Genomic DNA, 19,915 nt, shown 5'->3' with positions numbered 1-19,915 from the left:
TTCTATGACCAGTACACTTGTTCAAACTCAAGTATACTTGATTTTGAACAAGTGCACTTGTCAGAAAAAATTGTCAAAGTACAAAATTTGCTCGTCTGTATGAGTCAACAAAGAAAACTTGTCACATAATGTGAGCACTTGTATGCGGTTGGCCAGCGGACTATAGTATTTTGCAATGGCGCGCTCGTTGCTCGTTGCGCTCGCGTTGTCCGCTGTACGATTACATCGCTGGCTGCAAACTAAATTGTCAAAGTAAACTTGTTGGCACGTTCAACTAGGCTTTATACGCCCGTGAATTTTTTATCTCACCGAAGTTTTCTTTTTTTAGAAAGAACGAATCGTCCGAGAGATGGGAAATTTATGGACGCAAATACAAAATCGATTTCGGTGTAAATTAGCATGAGTAATATATGCATGGATTTGGCTTTTTGGCTGGGATATGATGAACGTCAACACTCCTCTTTTTATTTTCAACTTTTCAGATTGCGATTTTTTGCACGAGTTGGCCTGGTCGTGTCAAAGCATGCGGAGTAAATACGAGTGATTCTGGGGACTCATGTCACAGAGCGCCTACACCATAAAAATGCATAAGAAATTTTATTTCTAGAAGAAGATAATAGTAATGATAACTCTCGCTTCGCTTTGTCAAATATCTCCTAATGGAGAACTCGGTCACGTTCTTTGATTTTATTTATTGAGGATTATAACGTGCTCATCTTTTGGCAAGAAAAAAATAACTGGATTTTGTCGAGTTTTGGAATCTACTTTGATATTCTTTTTTCTTAACCATTGACGATGAAAAACTATCGCAACACAGGCAATGATAAATCCAACGACGATGATTGCTGGTATTGTCATCAATATTGGCGATTTGGGTTGATTCGATTTCTTGCCTGATTTTGATTTTACTGAAACTGGAAATAGACATTGTGGCTTTGTTAATTGTTTGGTAATGGGTATAATTCTACTGCAACAATTTATCTGTTCTGGAATTAACGTCAATTTCAGTACGTTGTTTTACCTTGTTAGATACAGCTTTTCCTTGTGTTACGAAGTGCTTCGTTCCATATTTATAATTCAAATTTATTCAATTCCTGTGTACTTTACATATTTGCATAATTGCTAAGAACAATTAACGTACTTTGTTGTGATGTAAATTCAAATTTACAATTGGAATTAGATACGGAAGTTGGCAACGTACTTCCGTAATTCGAAACGTAGTTCCCAGTTTCCTAACAAACGTCGCAACTCGGCGCGGAAAAGTAAACTGAAATTGACGGTAACTGAATCAGTTGGACTGCGATTAAAAATGAAATATTCAGTCTATGGTGCACGCTAACTTCCTGGTGCAGCATTAATAACATTTAGTGCTGAACAGATGGTCATAACGAGTCTCCATAATTTTTGAAGAGATTTTGAAAAAGGTAGTTTATACAAGCAAACCTCTAATCTTAATTCCTCTTGTTATAATTCATTCGCCACTCCAAATACCTTTTTGGCAAAATCTACTATCATGGTAGTAGCTACGCTTTAATGCAAACTGGAGAAGTGTATAGTTCTCTACGTCAGTAAAATCGAAAATTCTTACCACTTGCTGTACATTCAACTCCGACGTCATTCTCATGCGAACAATGATTATCCCCCCAACTGCTAAGATAACAATTTTCTATTTTTTCTTCATTTCCTGAACAAAAGATGAAATCCAACCATATTCTCCCAGAACCGAGTGGAACTTCGTCTCTTCGTAGAGCCCTAACAGCATCATAATACCCAAGCTGACGACATATAACCTTGATGCTAGCATTTCTCATGTGCCATCCATGATAACGTGCGCGTGCACAGATTGTTCCCCACTGCCCATAGTAGAAGACCTCAACACGGCCAATACCATATGCACTCAATGGTCCTTGTAACCTCAGTCGCAAAGGTACAGCGGTAAAATCTTAAAAAATAGTAATGAATGGTACTTGTGTAAATCATTTTGCAATGTTTTATGCGCGCTGCGAAAATGTGTGAAAATCTTTTTGGAAAAAGGCATAAGGTCTCATTTGGCAAAAGGTTTTTCTTTGAATTGGGGCCGCTCGAAACATTATTTCCACTTAATTGTTCTCATTCCAAAAAAGGTGAAATATTTCGCATTTTGCTGACCGTGGAATCAGGCTTTAAAAGAATTTAGAAAAATGAAAAACTTACCCACTGAAAATTTTCAAAATCTTAGTTTGGATATACGGCGAATACGTTGTTTTGTTTATCGACTTGTATAGCTTCGATATACATGTAGCTACATTTTGAAGCAAATGCCCAATCTTTTTTATTTTATACTTTCTTGAACATTTTACAATTGTCTTCTTTTTTCACACAACTTTTAAGAAAAACAACACATTTTATAGGCTATTTGGCGAAGCCATTTTAAGAAAACCTGGTCTGTGTTGAGGAGATAAAGTGGAAGATTATTACAAATCATAGCGATATATATTCAAATACTTTTTAAACGTTTTGATTAAAATTACATACTACTTTTTCGATTTAATTACTAGTTGCACTTTTTGGATTTAATTACTAGTCGTATTATGAATTACCTGTTGCGGAACATTGAACACTGGCGAATTCGTCAACATGATAAGGTCCCCAAGGTCCCCAAGCATCATGAGAACAGTTTGCAAGATTTCGTTCATCCCCAGTGCAACTGACATGTTTTAACCATACCAGGTCAGAGCTGGCTGGAACCAGATTCGATTTAAGAGTCTTCGCATTATCTGGATTATATCCAAGTTGACGACATGCAACCTTAGCATTTTTTTTATTCCAATAATAACCAGATATTTTCCACCAATATCCGTGATAGAGTACTTCAACAAGACCAGTGCCATTTGCACTTAAAGGTCCTTGCAATCTGAGTCTCACAGGTGTACCAGTAAAATCTTAAAACAATAATGGAATGTGTGAGATCACAACGGTATTCGTAAATTTGATTAACTCCTTTTTATCACTTTTATTAACAATCACTATTAACTTCAATGTCTGTATGTGTTTGATAAGATTTGTATACAACCAAATGAAGGCAAGAGGTTGTAGAATCCTATTAACCATGCACGAACATGAACTTTGTACTCAACGACGTATGATAGCAACCCATCTTACGAGTCTATCGGTGCTGTTAACGACTTCTTCGCATTAAAGTTTGCGTTTTGCCTTTCAAACGTTTGCCTTTTAAACCACCTCAGCTAACGTCCGGCAAAAGGTTGGCATTATTATTAATGCGAAGTTTTATTGAACCCCTTTAGACTAGCTTGTACAAGGAAAAAAAACTAGGATTCATAGGTATACTATGTGGGAATGCATGAGCCAGTGGCCTCAACGTAAACAACTTTAGGCTATTTAGAATCAGTAATAATTTATTCTGTCCTTGAAAGTCGGAATTTTCCCCGAAATACCTGGCCCCGCCCTTCTTTCTCCCTATTTCTTATGCCCGTACGCCTTTGATGAGATCATTGTTGTTAGTTTTTTACCACTTTCATAAAAACAATTGATGATAGGTTTATTTCTCTAACTTCATACCTGTTCTACTGCATTCAACGCTAGCCGGCTGTTGTATGCAGAGGTCACTAGGCTCCCAAGGCTTATGAGCACAGCTTGTGATATTTTCTTCTTCCCCAGTGCAGACTATTTTAGACAGCCATTTCATTCCAGAAGTGTAAGGTACCTCGTAACTTAGAAGGGTTCGAACAGCATCTTGATAACCAAGTTGACGACATACAACTCTAGCAATTTTTATATCCCACCCAATGGCACAGATTGTTCCCCAATATCCATGATATAAAACTTCAACGCGACCAGAGCCATTCACGCTTAATGGTCCTTGTAACCTCAGTCTTACAGGAGTAGTTGAAAAATCTTAAAAAATATTGTCCAAGTGCATGAGACCAGTGCTAGGAAAAATCTAAGTTTGTTTTTGTAATATCTTAATTTATCTTTAATATCTATATATAGAACCTCATTCTTTAATCTTTTTCCTAACTAAACTTACGAACGTATTCCTCACCCACATAGTACTGTAGTTGACTTAAATGTAAAATTATCATTATATCAACTTTGGTGGGCATTGCGATGTATGTTGAGGACTAAAATGATAAATTTGCTGGGCTGAAATATATTTTAGACCGCTAATTTAAGCAAATCAGAAGAGTGACTAAAGTGTTTACCCATTGCATATTTTTATACAAAAATTGCCCTTTAAAGTTAACATAATAGTAATACAGTTGATGTTTTCGGGCATAAATGTGTTTTTGGCCCCTTTCAGAGCACAGTTTGCGTTGAAACAATAATGGCAATGTAAGAAGCATTTTGGAAGAGTCAAAAGACCATTTGAACAATAAATTAAGCCTAAAAGGACAAGGTTTTGCGCTCACAATTTGAAAAAAAGTATCCCCAAAATGGCGGCACATTCGTTATCATGAGAAAGGCTAATTTATCGTCAATTTTTTACCTGTTGCTGTACATTCAACACCGGCGTCATCCCTATGCGAGCAAAAATTATAACCGGCCCAACTTGCGTGAAAGCAGCTCGTTATATTCTGTTCTCCCCCAGTACAATCCATCTCAGACAACCATATTACCCCAGAACCCGAAGGAACCTGATGAGCATAAAGGACCCTAGCCACATCATTATAACCAAGTTGACGACATGCAACCCTAGCATCTTCCATATCCCATTTATAATCGCAGATTGTTCCCCAACGTCCATTGTAGAAAACCTCAACACGACCAGTGCCATTTGAACTTGACGGTCCTTGCAATCTTAGTTGCACAGCTAAAAAATCGTGAGAGAATAAAAGAGTGCAAGAATAAAACAGATCATGAAGTCAATGTGTACGAATTAGAGCTGAACGAACCCACAGGTAATGTTATTTGAGAGCGATACTTTTTATCGAATCCCGGAGTGATTCTCTTTCTGTTACCTTGTCTTTCTTTTTCTATTACGACTATATGCATTTATAACAACCCCTAGCCATTTTAAACCGCGAAAACGATTTTCCAAACAATTCAGAAAGTCACCTCGATTAAATATATATACCATGCAGCCGTATACCTTAGCTACAACACGGACTGTCGGCAACATAAATTACGAGAACTAGGCTTAAACAAAGTATTGAGTTTATGCCCTAAGCAGTTTAAGGGGACTAATTTTACGATATAAGGTTTGAATCGTTCATGTGAGATGTTAATAGCTAAAAATTATAAATTAAACATAAATGCAAGATGGCGGAAGGTCACTGTGAAACGAGCTCTGATCAAATCCGAAATAATCTCAATCATCTTGCGATTATGTTTGCGATTTTGACATAATTAACGAACATATTAAACTCAACCATATGTTTTATGATGGAAAGCGGATTATGTGGTTCCATCAGCTATGAAACCCTGCAAGATTTCGTTCAATTTGCCCAACAAGGCAATTGTGGCTTTCTGGAGGAAATTCGAAGAGGTTTGAAGCACTTGACTTTAGTATGATATATAGTACCCAAGCAAGCTAAATACGTTGATATTTAAAGGTGTAGTTGGTGGGTGAATTAAAGCAAGTCTCAAATTTAATTGAGTTTAACCGTGGTTTATCAGTGGCGCTGGTCAACCAGTTTAGGGGTCTTGAGTAGAATTTGATGAAAGGAGGCATTCATGATATCTTATACAAACCAACTGGAAATTAAAGAGAAAATGCATAAATCTATAAATAAACACAGCTTTGTAGTTTGTAAGCAAGTAAAAGAACGTGTTTTCAAAGCTATAAAGGTCAAGGAATTGTATAGAGAGAAAGGAAAAGGATATATACCTAGGTTAACCGCGGTTTTTGTTAGCTTATGTCTGCATGGACAGTACTGTATTGCTTTAAAATGCACTAGTATATACAGAACATGATTTAGTTATACCTGTTTTAAAACATTCAACTCCGACGTCTTTATAGTGATGGCAAGAATCACTAACCCCCCATCCACTGTGGGAACAACTTGTTAATGTTTCTTCTTCACCAGTACAATCGACATTTTTTAACCATATTTCTCCAGAACCATTAGGAAACTGCTGTGAAGAAAGTACCATACCCGAATCTATGTACCCAAGTTGACGACATACAACCCTAGCATCTCTTATGTCCCATCCATCATTACAAATTGTTCCCCAGGTTCCGTTGTAGAATACTTCAACACGACCAGTGCCATTTGCACTGCGTGGCCCTTGTAATCTGACAGGCACAGTTATAGCTGTAATTGAACAAGAATAACAATGAACGGTAAAATATGAAGTCAAATATAGTAAAATGGGGGGACATATTTCATGTTCATATACCATGAAACCATCCATTTGAAAAGAAATAACGTAAAACACGAATATATTATTATATATTAATATACTGGTGTTAGGCCGGTCTAAGTCAAACGTCGTGCATCTCATGTTCCGAGCGCATCAAAATTTAAAACAATAGTCTAATGTTCCGTGCGTTAAACAAAAGTATACAAATTTGTAAACTTTGCAAGGCTATATTTCCCGTATTTTACAACATTTAGCAACCAAACTTTGCATTTATACTAATCTTGGTTTAACCATTCTTTATATATAATTAAACGTTTTAACCAGAAACAACTGCATGGTCAAAACAACCAAAATATTGGGTTGGTTTGATCATTTATGACTGGGTAGAATGACCAGTTAACAATGAATGAATAATAATAATTAATATGTATAATTAAGATGAATTTTGTTGGTTAAATTTGGACCAATTTTAACTGGCATGTACTCTTAGATGCATCCAGGTGACCAACTTTTTGGTCATTACGATCAATCAGTTTTCACAGTGTATTTTGACCATTTTTAGAGGCAAATTCCTGGAGTAAATATTGAACAATATACTGATGCTCTGGCTTTAAAAAAATATGAATTCAATATTGGAAAACCCTTATAATAAGTAACTTCAACTTCAAAGTTTTAAGTATAGCGTTGTTTTGTCTCTACATTCAATTTTTTTTAAAACAAAATATTGATGTCAATAATAGTGTGACTTTTATTCATACCTTTTTGCAAGTTTCTGTGGCCTTTGGTCACATTGTACATATGATATGGATGTAGTATGTTGATGTTATTCCCATGATAATCAACTTTTGTACCTGTCGCGACCGTCATTAAATAAATGTTATGTAATATTCTGTATTAACCAGTGGAAAAATCCAAGGTAGAACACTAAAAATGAAGCTCCTATTTGTGAGAAGATTGAGATCTTCCACTCAATGCATGAGTTTGAGTGTGAGACTGTGAGTGACCTTTCAGAATACAAGCGTAGGTGAATAAACATGTTATATAAAATTTATTTACCTTCGCAATGGTGTGATACAAAACATAACCCAAAAATTACGCCAGTTATGATGGCGAGACTCATCATTTTGTGAACTAGTGAAGCAAAAGAGCACGTCACTTGAATGAAATAAGAATTTGTATATGAAAACAAATTCTAAAAAACTATTCATAGCATTAAGCACAGGGGCGAAACTTGGGGGTTACAATTGGGGGGGTGTGAGCTGCTTTTGCCCGACGAAAAGGGCGTGGTTTTGCAGACTCCCGACAAACAAGGCGTGGTTTGATGGAGTATTAGAAACGAGTTATAGTTGCTTTAACACTAAAACTATAATTTATGCCAGAAAAATAGAAACTTTAATGCTTAACATTTTCTTAAGTCTTAACGGTGCGTTTGAAATACTTTCAGAATAGTTTAGCATGCATAGTGTTTGGGTTTCTGAACTTTTAACTTAGCATTATCTTCAATTTTCTGTTCTTGTGACTTGCCCATCTTCTCAGGGCTTCATTCATATCAATGGAGTCCACCAGATCTCTTTCAGTTGCAAGAACAATCAAATCATCTAGTCTCTGGTCACTCATTGTGGATCTCAAGAAGTTCTTTACAATTTTCATCTTACTGAATGTTCGCTCATCCTTAGCGACACTCACAGGAGCTGTGAAGAGAAGTTTGCATGTCTTGTACACATTTGGGAAAATTTCTTTGTCTGCATACGCTTGTTGAAATACGTCTTCAACGGTATTGCATGAGTTGTCTAACTTGTCCACCCGTTGCTGGAATATTTCAAATTCTGCGTGAAGACATTCTGGATTCAATGCCGCTGATGGTGGAAATAGTTCCGATATTTTATTCATTTGCTGAATCTCTGGCTTTTGTAATGGGGGACGAAGAACTTCCGCCAAAGGTTTTATCTTTTCCAGACACTGCTTTACGTTGTCGTTGTACTCAGTGATAAGAGAATCGATCACTTCTATGATAACCTTTCGGTAGTATGTGTGAAAAGCAATTGTTACGGCAGAATCTGGATTGTCGTCTTGCCTTCTTGTCATCCTTCTCGGTCTGTGATGACGGTTAAATTCTTTCTCTGGGTCAGTACCAAAGCGTTTGGAAAATTGAATGCTGGCTTCAATCTGTTCATCCATTTCTGACTCACTTTCTCTGATGGCTTTCAAGGAGATAATTGTCCCTTCTACCAATATCAGCGCATCTAAAATATTGAGGGCTTCCTTCTGCATCTCCATCGTCAAAATCTTTGTCTTCTTCATTATTGGGCGCATGAACATAAGAGTAAAAATAAAGTCGAATTTCAGCATATTGTCGTGCAGAGTACACGCTTTGGTCTTTGTCGCTGCATCTACATTTTCCAGCAGGGAAACTGACTTCAACGCATCTTTTACTGCTTCGAAAGACATCCAAACAGCGTCAATAGACTGACTTCGATATACCCAACGAGTTTTAGAAAGGTTTCGCAATTTTAAGGCATTCTCTACGGTCTTAAGGTGATCGCGAAGGACAATGTTACGTTTGCAACTTTGGCTAAAGAATACGAACAATTCCTGCAGCAACGTATACATGGATGCAACCAGTTGTACATTAGATGTATGCTCATTAAACGTGTTAGACCTGTGTCCTTGGCAGGGAATATAAGGAATGCTTCTTCCTACCAAATCCTGTAAACATTGTTGGGCACCTCTATATACACCAGACATAGAAGCTGTATAATCGTATGACTGATATACCAGGTCTTCTTTCTTTAGATATTTTGAATTCAAGGACTTCAAAATATCTTTTGCCTGTCCTTCACCAGTTTTATCAGTGGTTTCCTTCATTTCTAGCACTCGTTCTCGTGGATGATTATCTTCATCGATATATCTTACAGCAACAACAAGCCGATCAGTGTTTGCAGTATCTGGTGATGTATCAGCCATTACGGAGTGCATACCCGAAGCATTGACATCGCTAACGATACGGCTCTTGACATCTTCAGCAAGAATATTTATGAACTCGTTTTGTGACTCAGAAGATAGATATTTGACACAATAAGGTTTTTGTCTCTCATCTGATAGCCAATAACGAAGGTGCTGGTTGTGACGTGCAATGAGATATGCGATCTGGATGAAGTTCCCATTGTTATCACTCTGACTACCTCGGAATGCGATTTGTTGCCTAGCCAGTGTTCTAGCAATGTCGAGAAGAATCTTGATAATCTCTTCGTTCCTGATGTTGTCTTCTTCTTCCTGGACTCTAGCGGCAAGTAAGCGTTTGTTTAGCAAAACGTCAACATGTCTCATGCCGTCTGTGTATTGAGCAAGATCGCTCAGTGCAGCCTTGTGTGCCTCGCTTGAAAAGTGTTTTGCCATCTTCCCCTGTTTGTCCTTTCCCAAACTTTTCATTCTGTCCCATGATCGTAAACCATTTATCCAAGCATCTGCAGCCTTTTCTCTTCCAGGTCCAGTTGGAAATAAACTACAAACAAAACAAGAAACTGTATCGTTCTTCGTGCTGTATTCCAAATGGGGATATTCCTTGAACCATCCAAATACGAAACGACATTGTTTTCCGGACGAAATCTCTTGGTTAGTTGGATAAGATTTCAGCTTCGGCTGGTGCGGTCCAAGTTCGATTATCTTCTGCTTTTGAAGATCACTCAAATTTTTTGGTCGGTCGGCAGGATCAAACAGAGAGGTGAATTCATTATCCAATTGAGGGAGCCCAATGTCTAGTTTCTCCTGGTTTATTTGCTCGAGCGAATCTTGACAGTCTTTCACTATTTTAGTGGCAATATCTTTCACCTTTGAAACAGCATCGAGTACATCGGACAAGATAACTTGAGGGTAGACTATTTCTGATGTTATGGCGTCTGTCATGATACTATCACATTGGCAAGCAAGTCCTATCAGTACTTTAATACGTGCTGCATAGTTGGTCAATAATGTTTCATGACTTCGTTTTGACATTGCATCGACGTCTTCGTTTCTCCCCCCTCTTGCACTTGATCCAGTGACAACAGCTTCATCTGCTTCTTCATTTTCCTCTTTTTCATTATCTTTGTCTTCATTGTTCTGAATAGAATCATCATCTATGGGGCTGTCATTACCATCACTCTCGTTTACATCAATAAAATCATCTTCGTCTTGAACGTCATCATCTTTACTGTTCTGAATGGAATAATCACAACTTTTATGGGTTTCATTTTCGTCTTTATTCTCCACGCCATCTTTTGTTGTCATTTCACGAATCTCACAACGTTCAATGTTGCCTTCATGTGCACCTTCAATTGCGTTCTCCACTCCGTGTCCAGTATTTGCTCTGGCATAAATTTCAGTTTCTTTGACCTTTCCTAAAATAAACTGTTATGAATTACAAGAAAAACAGAAAAGGTATACAATTTATAGCTTGCTAATTATCATGTATGTTAAGCGTTCTCATGATTAATTAACAAAATTTTGTTGTTAATATATTAAGTTGATTCCTATTCATACAACGGGTGAAAGCAAAGGAAGATTACATACCTTTAAAAAATTAAGAGTCGTTTGACCTGCTTCGCGGATAGCTTCTGAAGATGCATTTCCACAATGCTTGTTCAAGTTGTGTTTGGGAAAATGATCACTGTTCATTTCTATATTACACGACGTGCATTTCACTTTATGTCTGTAATACCTGGCTTGCCTGTGCCGAATTTTTGGTTTCTTCGCGATTGGTTCTTGGTCTGAATTCGTTAAAAATCAGGTTACGATTAACGTCAATATATACTGATGAACTGTGAAATGAATGAAAGCTTGGTGCAAATGTGCCTCAACTCACCATCCATTTCGTCCTACTCTCTACTGCAGAGTTTTTAACTATTTCTTAATCTTAAACCCAACCATGCGGTCCATGCCCTTCGTTACCGATTTAAACCGTACGGCCCATGCTGGCATACTGCCGTAGGTTATCTTGCCTGAAATACAAATATTGCAGTCATGTAGAAAAGCTTTCTTGGCATTGCATAAGTGCATCAATTTTCAAAAACGCCTGTAGCAATTGTTGTATTAATTATAAACATATAACTCAGTTGAATACCTTAGGTTGAACAATACGCCTCCAAAAACTTTCACACGTTGCGCTAAACGTCAAACTTTAATGCGAAGTTATTTAACAACACGAGTTTGTAATCAGTTTATTCATGACAGAGGAAAGCGCTAGACCGTAAATAAGATGCTACGGTCTAGCGCTTTCAAAACCTCGTACACTCTAGCGCTTCAAAGTTTAAATTCATAACAAAAAGATTCTCAGTTGAGCACAAAATTCACTGACAGATCATAAAACATGTAATTACAGGAAATTTCAGGCATAATTTCTCGGCGAGATTCAGCATATTCGAGGCAACATTTTCCCGACGAGATTCAATATTCGAGGCAACATTTTCCCGACGAGATGCAACATATTTGCCCGACGAAATCAACATTATTGAGATTGGGGGGGTGAGACACCCCCCCAAACCCCCCCAGTAGTTTCGCCCCTGAATTTAAGCATGTCAGCATGAATACTATAGTATATTGTTTATAATTTAGAATCTGTAAGCCAAATTAATCGTGAAAGTATGAATTAGCTAAAATAAAACATGCCATAAAATATGCCGTTTCATTTACAAACGTTTTCAAACGTGAGGGTGCATGCATGGTTCATATTAAAAAGTTGAAATCGTTATGAATTTTACAAATTGCATGGCAATGAATAGATTTAGTGACAGACGTAGCTAGATGCACCTATAGCTACATGTATACTTATGTTTGGTTCGAAATTATAAACAAAGCGTTTATTTTCTCATATTTAGATCCTTTATATGTTTTGTTGAGCGATATATTAAAGAGCCAAGTAAAATTATATGATTTTTGGTACTTCACTCAATGTTGGTAAATTCTGAAGGTTTAAAGGGTCTCAATTTCGAGTGGAATTATACACACTTCAAATTCAAGCCAGGAACAGTTGATGCATTGAAAAATGAGTCAACCGTATCGGTCCTTCAGCAAGAATCGAACCTGCGCTTTTGCGATGCCGGCGCAATGCTCTTGCCTCAGTGGCAACATTTAATTGATAAAGTGAAACATTAATTTTTTTCAAATAAGCCAGCAGAAGCGACAGCTAACCTCCTCTGCAGGCATTTCTTATGTATTTATATTAGCCAAGCCAAATTTATATGCCTAATATAGATAAATAAGAGGTGCCTGCGGAGGAGGCTAAGCGAAAGACACTTTGTCACTTATTCCTGGTGATGCCTATACAATGTAATTAAGTGCCCAATATAAAGCTCTTTTGTGAAAGTGCCCTATAAAATGTGCACAGACCCAATTTGGGTAAATTCTGGACCTTTTACGTGAAAATTCCCTTACGAAAATGTTCTATAGAATCCTATAGAATATGCTATAACATATTCTAAATCCCATAGAATATTCTATAGGACTTCTTATCCTATAGCATATTCCATTGCCAAATTTTATAGAATTTAGAGATGCTATAGAATATTCTATTGCACATTCACAGTAAAATATATTCTATAGAACATGCTGTACACAATATTCTATAGAATTTAGAGATGCTATAGAATATTCTATTGAACATTCACATTAAATATCCAATAATATATTCTATAGAACATGCTGTACACAATATTCTATAGAATATATGTTATACAGAATGAGACCTTTATGCAATTTAAAATATAACATTTTTAGTACACTATTCCTTGGTCGAGAATTATATTCGCATTTTTTGTAAGGTTCTCTCAACATACTTTTAAAGTCTTAAAGTTAAAATTCTCAGCAGAAATCAATCGTTTTGTAAAGACAAATCACGAATATTTCACACATATGACATATCTCATATCTGTTTCATAATATGCCCGTTCGCAGGTTAGATGGCAGGCGTTTTGCCCAAACAAGGCCGCAAGGTTATGTGGGACTTGTTTAACCGCCACGCATTATTTTCAAATTTTGAGCGCGTCTTTGTATGTAGTTTGTCATCCGTTGATTCAACGTTTTATAACTGATACTGGTAGAATTTAGTGCGTTTTTCTTTCGTATTTTAACATAAAATACGCATTCTTTGAATTTGTCAAAGAGGAATCATAGGAGGGTGGTGAAACGCGCTGTAGTATGCGAGAAGAATCAGAAGATATGGATAATTTTGTGAATGCCTGAAAGGTGACTAGGATCGTGAGAAAGAAAGGCCATGGCAATGAGAAATTTCTAAAGTTAAGAAAATAATCAAAAGTTCATTGACCCATCTATACAACAACATGTGTAGCTAAAGTATTGGAATTCAGTGGTGAGTGTGTTTTGTATATGCTGTAAATGCTATATGTTTGTATAGGCAACATATGCTCTCTATACCATTATAATTAATCTCATAAATTTTTATTCACCTTTAGATTAAACTTTTTATTTGAACATTTTATTTACACCTTTTATTTATACCACTATAATTAGAGCCATTCCAACTAAAAATTATTTCTGTCAAGACATTTGCACTAGCTCTAGATAAATTTTATATATCATTAAAATTGAATTAAATATAAGCTAGGTCTCAAGTGTTTAATTGTGTGTTTACTGTTAAAATTTACAGATTTCCTTTTGTCCAAGCATCACACTAACCAAAGGTCAAAATGGAGCTCTATTAAAGCAATATTAAATGTGAAAGGTTTTGTTTATGCAGTGCCGTGGATGCAAGAACAACTTTGCTCTCATTTCATCACTGGAAAGGCTTCAAATGCCTAGCTTAATTCAAAGAAAAGGATGCAAAACCAGAGCCAGAGAAAGTTAAGAGTATATATGGTAAGCAGTATAATTGTTAGTAATTATGTCTGGTCTAAGTTAATATATCTTATATACATATCTTGGTTCAGTTATTGATGAGTTTTACCTTTTCTAGCTGTGTCTAAAGTATGGTGCAAAAAGGTTTGAGGGAAAAGAGGCTGACATATGACAAGTTACAGTATGGCACCAAAGATTAATAATATTGTGCAAGTTAAGAAAACCAAGTTGAAAGCATCTGGACATCAGTAACTATATGACATTCCATTTTCTACTGTTTACATGTTCTGTACATGTAAATATATTTAGTATAATAGCCTAGTTATATTTTTGCTATTTTCTTGCACAGTCATTTTATTTGGTGGGAAAACTGCAGTATGGTAATCATTTTATGTAGAAATTATTGAATAAATTTATACATTCATAAAAAACCAAGCTAAAATATTTCAATTTGAGTGACACCATATTATTTTCAATTACTTAGTGCATAATATTTCAATTGAATCCTCCTCAAAATGTGTGAAATGTATATAATTTTCACTTAACTACCATTTAAGCTAAACAGCCTTCAAACAACCGGCTGCAGTTGTTTTATCCACAAAACAAAATGATTATTTGACAGACTTAATTACCAGAACTAGAGTTCTACATGCAGATTAAAGTTATACGGACACTTATAGGACTTGTTTTTTATTCTTTGTTGTATAATATATGTATTTCAATTTCTTTAATCTCTAGATTTATTTATATGTAATTTAAGCAAGGCATTTTCATTAAATCTTTGCATCAATTAAATAAATTTGTTACATATATTTGGGAATATTTTATTTGTTTGTATGTCTCACTCTTGGCAGAAAGAAGTTTTGATTATGTTGTTATAAAGTGATATATTTCAAAATCGAAACATGGACGAATGTTGAATATACCATTTATCATCCAATAGCATATTTAATAGATTATCCTATAAAATATACTATAGAATACATATTCTATGGAACATTTTATCACATATTCAATAGGATTATTAATGGAATATTCCATAGATTGAAAATATTTTATGGAACATTTCATATAGGATGTCATAGAATATGTGTTAGAATGTTCCATAGAATACCAGTATTCTATAGAACATTCTAATGAATGTTCTGAAGGATATTCTATTGAATATTCTAAAAAACATGGCATATGTTATAGAATATTCTACTAAAGGTGCTATAGAACATGTTGTAGAACGTTCCATAGAATAGGTTCCAAAATCCCTTAGAATATTCTATAGGATATTCAGTAGAGAATTTTAATGGAATATTCTATAGAACATTTTTGTAAGGGAACTGCGATCACGAGATAGGATGCATTAAGATTTGAAAAAAATTCATAACAAAAGGGCGCCACAGCCCACAAGGTTACAAGATAATCACTCTTTTCATCATTAACCAAAAAATAGAAAGGTGCAGCTAGCATGATTCTAGCAGAAAAGTACTTACCGCGTGTGTTCTATATACTGCTGGTCCACTGTTCGCTGATCTGTTTGCAATACGACCTTTTCGTCTGGAACGTCTCGCTACAGTATATCGTTAAATAGAAGCCTGTATAATAAACGTTAAAAATAATATAAACGGTGTACGAAATTATATCACCGTATTCTATACATCTCGATTCTCGACTGCGTTTCAGACAGCAATAGCGCTGAATTACATGAGATTAAAGTGAAAGGTAAATCTGAGTAATATTATGCGAGCAACTTCCTGGATACAAGGAATGTATGAAAAGTACGCTAACAACAGCAATGGGATAAGTAATCCTGAAACTATAAACAAAGGCGAAAATGTTGTGCTATAATTACAAAAATGAAATGATTGATTTTTTCGGGAAAATTGGTTACCATTAACTAACATTAACTCAACTTAAATTGACGCTGCGGACAAAGGCGTTTAATTCATACTTGCTCTAGAGATAAATGAGAGATCTGCTCTTGAATGAACCTGAAATAGTACAGGGCGGAAATCCGATCTACTTTCTCAATTTTTTTACTGACATGGAATGTCAGTTAAGAAGTAAACATCAGTATATTAGGCATAGATAAAGCAATCTTTCATAATGGAATGCGCATTGTGGGATGCATGGACGCATATTCTGCTTAATAGGGGCGACTTACACGAGCCCTAAAGAGAGAGTTCGCTCCACCAGTATATGCATAGAGCTATAGTTCTTTAGCCCTCTTCGTACGGCTGGGTTCGCTTTCAAAAACCTCGTTGAATAGCTTCTCAAATCATATTATGAATTATGTTGTTCAGAAATAGGCACATTTTTGAATGCTAACCAACAGAATGTAATTGTTAGACTGTAGTGCTGCATAAAATTATTTGAAATGAAAAAGTCGAATGTGCTTGAGGGGAATACGGTAGTTTTTAACTCTGCCTTATTAAAATAGAAGGGCCAAGCTTTCCTCTCTGCGTTAACACGCAATATTTTCAACCCTCCTACACGAGATCTCGCCGGACAGCACTTCATGTAGGGCCTATGTTATAAATAGGCTCTATATTGAGAAACCCCGAATTTCAAGAGCGAAATTTGAAATTACGAAGAAAACAGAATGCAGAAATTTAATTTTAACACACAATGATGACATTATAAAGGTTTTCCTGTGAAGCGCATCAAGATTTTACGACGGCCATTATTTTGACAGTTTGTTGATTTGTTTGATCGTGAATGATCTTACGCTAATGCACCTTTGTTAAACACTCGACTGAACTTTACGCAACCTTCTATCGCTTTTGTTCTAGTAAACAAATTACAATTTATGGTTAGTTTTCACTCAGGAAAATTCTCCTTTGGATCGGACAGGACAGGAAAGTTTCCTTTTATAAACGCCGCCTGAGAATTCACCGACAAAGGAAATTTTTCTTTCCATTCCGATCCAAAGGAGATTTTTCCTGAGTGGAAACTAGCCTTTACAGATTACAAATTTGGCGCCAAAGATATATAATACTATCGACAATTACAAATATTAAACATACGTTCCTAAAAGTACAACGAATAAGGGCTGCTTTAATTTCACTGTCGCGTTTTTTTAACCCGCGGAAAATGCTTTCAAATAGTTATTATTTCACAAATGGATCAACAAACGCATACTAAAATATGCGGAAAATCAAGTTCCTTCGATTTATTCATCTCGCTTTTCCAAATATGAGGTAATAGCAGCCCTATGAATTACTCACCAAACGTCGAGGTCAATGAAACAAGGATAAACTTAAAACGTAGCCATGCATTACTGTTTGTCATACCTATACAAAACATGAAATACAACACGGCCGCGAGTGTTGTAAACAACTTGTGAAATAGGAGCTATTATTACCTTTTAGAGTTTTTTAAAACACAAACTCAAGTTATAATTTTCAATTTTTTTCATTTCAATGAGAGATTATCCAGATGGAGGGTATCGAGTAGCATACCTGCACAAGTGTTATAGCTAGTCTTGTATAATTACGCTCTGCTCATATCTGAAGTTTTTGTAATTTAGTGGTTAGCGTTTCACCAAATTCATTCCAGAATGATCAGCAATAATGGGACATGTCGCAGCTCTTGGAAGAACGAAGCTTTGTCATTGGTTTATTGAATATATATATACATATATATATTTATATATATATATCTATATATATATATATATATATATATATATATATATATATATATATATATATATATATATATATATATATTTATATATATATATATATATTTATATATATATATACACCCATTTGCAAAAACGTTGGCCGCAGATAGATAGATAGACAGATACTCGAAGTCTAATTAGAATTGCATATGATTACATTTGCATGGGATTTCAATCATATTACACAACATATGCAATTCTAATTAGATTTCGAGTATCTATCTATCTATCTATCTATCTGCGGCCAACGTTTTTGCAAATGGGTGTGTATATATATATATATATATATATATATAATATTAAATATATATATATATATAATATATATATATATATATATATATATATATATATATATAAATATATATATATATATATATATATATATATATATATATATATATATATATATATATATATATATATATAATTAATTAATTATATATATAATCCCCGAGCCGAGGGTACTAATCCCGCCCGGAGATTACACCCGGATATTCTGACAGAACACAGGCGAATCCAAAGTTGCCCAAATGTCATGGACGTTCAATGGTCATGCTAGTTGTGCGCATGCGCGAAATTTGAACGAAGAAAGAACGGTCGTCTACAACTTGCTGATTGGCTAAGACAAAAAGAGAGCATGCATGATAGCGTGAGCATTTTAACCGTCATTTTGCAAACTATTTTTTAAAAATATAAAACGAAATCATGGAGTCAATTATTAAAACAATAATAAAAGATCAACACAGCACAGAAACAGTTGGTGAAATAGGAACGACTCGTAGTTTATAATCTTTGAAGTGGTAGGTGTCTATAATTTGCTTATTCAGTATTTGCTGTAAGAATGCATTGTTATTTTGACAAGTACGAGCTTGGTATGTCGTTTTACAAGAAGCTAACCGACCGTTTAAGGCTTTACATCATCGCTTAAATTTTAAAAAGAGTTCTAAAAAGTGTACTTCAGAGTCTTGATAAAACAAATATCACTTTGCAGCTTATATAGTCGCTAAAATCATTGAATAAAATAAATAATCGAAAAACAACATTTGACGTTTAGTGCTTGTATGGTTATAATAATTATTTGTGCTGTTTTGAAGGTTTAGCTATAGAAAAGTTTAACACTCACTTAAAATGCAACGTAATGCAGGTGATTTCTGTTCACCTTTACGACTGTCTTTGTTTCCCAAAAATTTACACGAGTTATTTCATAATATTAGCGTAGAAAGTTAGGTCTGGGTAGCGCACGAAATATTTTGCTTCGTTTAAAATGGCGAGGGGTTGCTGCATGCATGTATTTCTAGTATTCCCGTTAATCACTGAGCCTGGGGCGAATAATTGTTTTAGTATAAATTTCAAGGTGTTTACAAATAATAATCAACACAATTTCATAAAAAAATTTCACTACTTTAAATTTCTTATTTAAAAAAAAGCCAACAAAAAGCTATAGTCACCGACCGGTTGCTATATCACTTCAGAGAAAGTCGGATTTTTAACTAATCAGATTATACTAAATACTATTATCAGGTAATGGCAATGTTTGTAAAGTACAATATTTTTCACTATAAATGTCAAAGTGACTGTTGATCATCCTGCATTCTAATCAATAGTCACTTTGACATTTATACTGAAAAATAGTGTACTTTACAAACATTGCCATTACCTGATAATAGTATTTAGTGTAATCGTAAACGTATACTACAAAATATCATTTATCGCTGGTTCTGATTGGTTGCGTTACTATTAAGCTATTAATGATAACTCGGTTTCGTCTTGTCGAAGATCTCCTTATGGAAAACTCGGTCACGTTCTCTAATTTTATTTATTGAGGATTATAACATGCTCATGTTTTGGCAAGAAAAGGATAGCTGGAGTTTTGGAATCCAGTTTAATGTATTTTTTTCTTAACCTTCGACGGTTAGAAAATATCAAAACACAGACAATGATAACGATGATGATTGCTGCTATTGTCATCAATAAAGGCCATTTGGGTTCATTCGATTTCTCGCCTGATTTTGATTTTCCTGAAAACGAAAATAGACCAATAATTTTTGGCATTGGTAATTGACTGGTAATGGATATAATTACATAACGGTTTTTTTAACAGCT

General features: G+C 35.1%; 2 protein-coding genes and 1 long non-coding RNA gene across 4 annotated transcripts; 1 reads left to right on the top strand and 2 right to left on the bottom strand.

Annotated features, from left to right (window-relative positions):
- Positions 1-611: 611 nt before the first annotated feature.
- On the bottom strand, positions 612-15,831 carry LOC114537979 (deleted in malignant brain tumors 1 protein-like). 2 transcript variants are annotated; one of them, XM_028559090.1, is made up of 9 exons: positions 15,615-15,831; positions 7,360-7,434; positions 7,062-7,154; positions 5,925-6,254; positions 4,487-4,810; positions 3,559-3,894; positions 2,580-2,921; positions 1,589-1,942; positions 612-914 (listed from the first exon to the last, which is right to left on the bottom strand). In XM_028559090.1, the coding sequence occupies exons 2-9, from the start codon at positions 7,424-7,426 to the stop codon at positions 688-690; spliced, it is 2,073 nt and encodes a 690-aa protein (XP_028414891.1). In that variant the 5' UTR covers positions 7,427-7,434; positions 15,615-15,831; the 3' UTR covers positions 612-687. The 2 variants fall into 2 exon arrangements, with proteins under 2 accessions (XP_028414891.1, XP_028414893.1); XM_028559092.1 differs by lacking the exon at positions 15,615-15,831 and having other exon boundaries at positions 7,360-7,469.
- On the bottom strand, positions 7,786-10,569 carry LOC114537972 (52 kDa repressor of the inhibitor of the protein kinase-like). Its single transcript, XM_028559086.1, has one exon. It carries the CDS (start codon positions 10,567-10,569, stop codon positions 7,786-7,788), a length of 2,784 nt encoding a protein of 927 aa, XP_028414887.1.
- Positions 13,256-14,310, top strand: LOC114537980. The gene is made up of 3 exons (XR_003688662.1): positions 13,256-13,645; positions 13,943-14,151; positions 14,249-14,310. It is a non-coding gene; the product is annotated as an uncharacterized LOC114537980 (long non-coding RNA).
- Positions 15,832-19,915: the final 4,084 nt, after the last annotated feature.

This window comes from Dendronephthya gigantea, unplaced genomic scaffold (assembly GCF_004324835.1).
Source record: "Dendronephthya gigantea isolate DGI-Jeju-01 unplaced genomic scaffold, DenGig_1.0 000171F, whole genome shotgun sequence".
NCBI classification, from domain to species: domain Eukaryota; kingdom Metazoa; phylum Cnidaria; class Anthozoa; order Malacalcyonacea; family Nephtheidae; genus Dendronephthya; species Dendronephthya gigantea.
The sequence above is the reverse complement of the archived record's forward strand: the minus strand, read 5'-3'. Positions and strand labels throughout refer to the sequence as shown.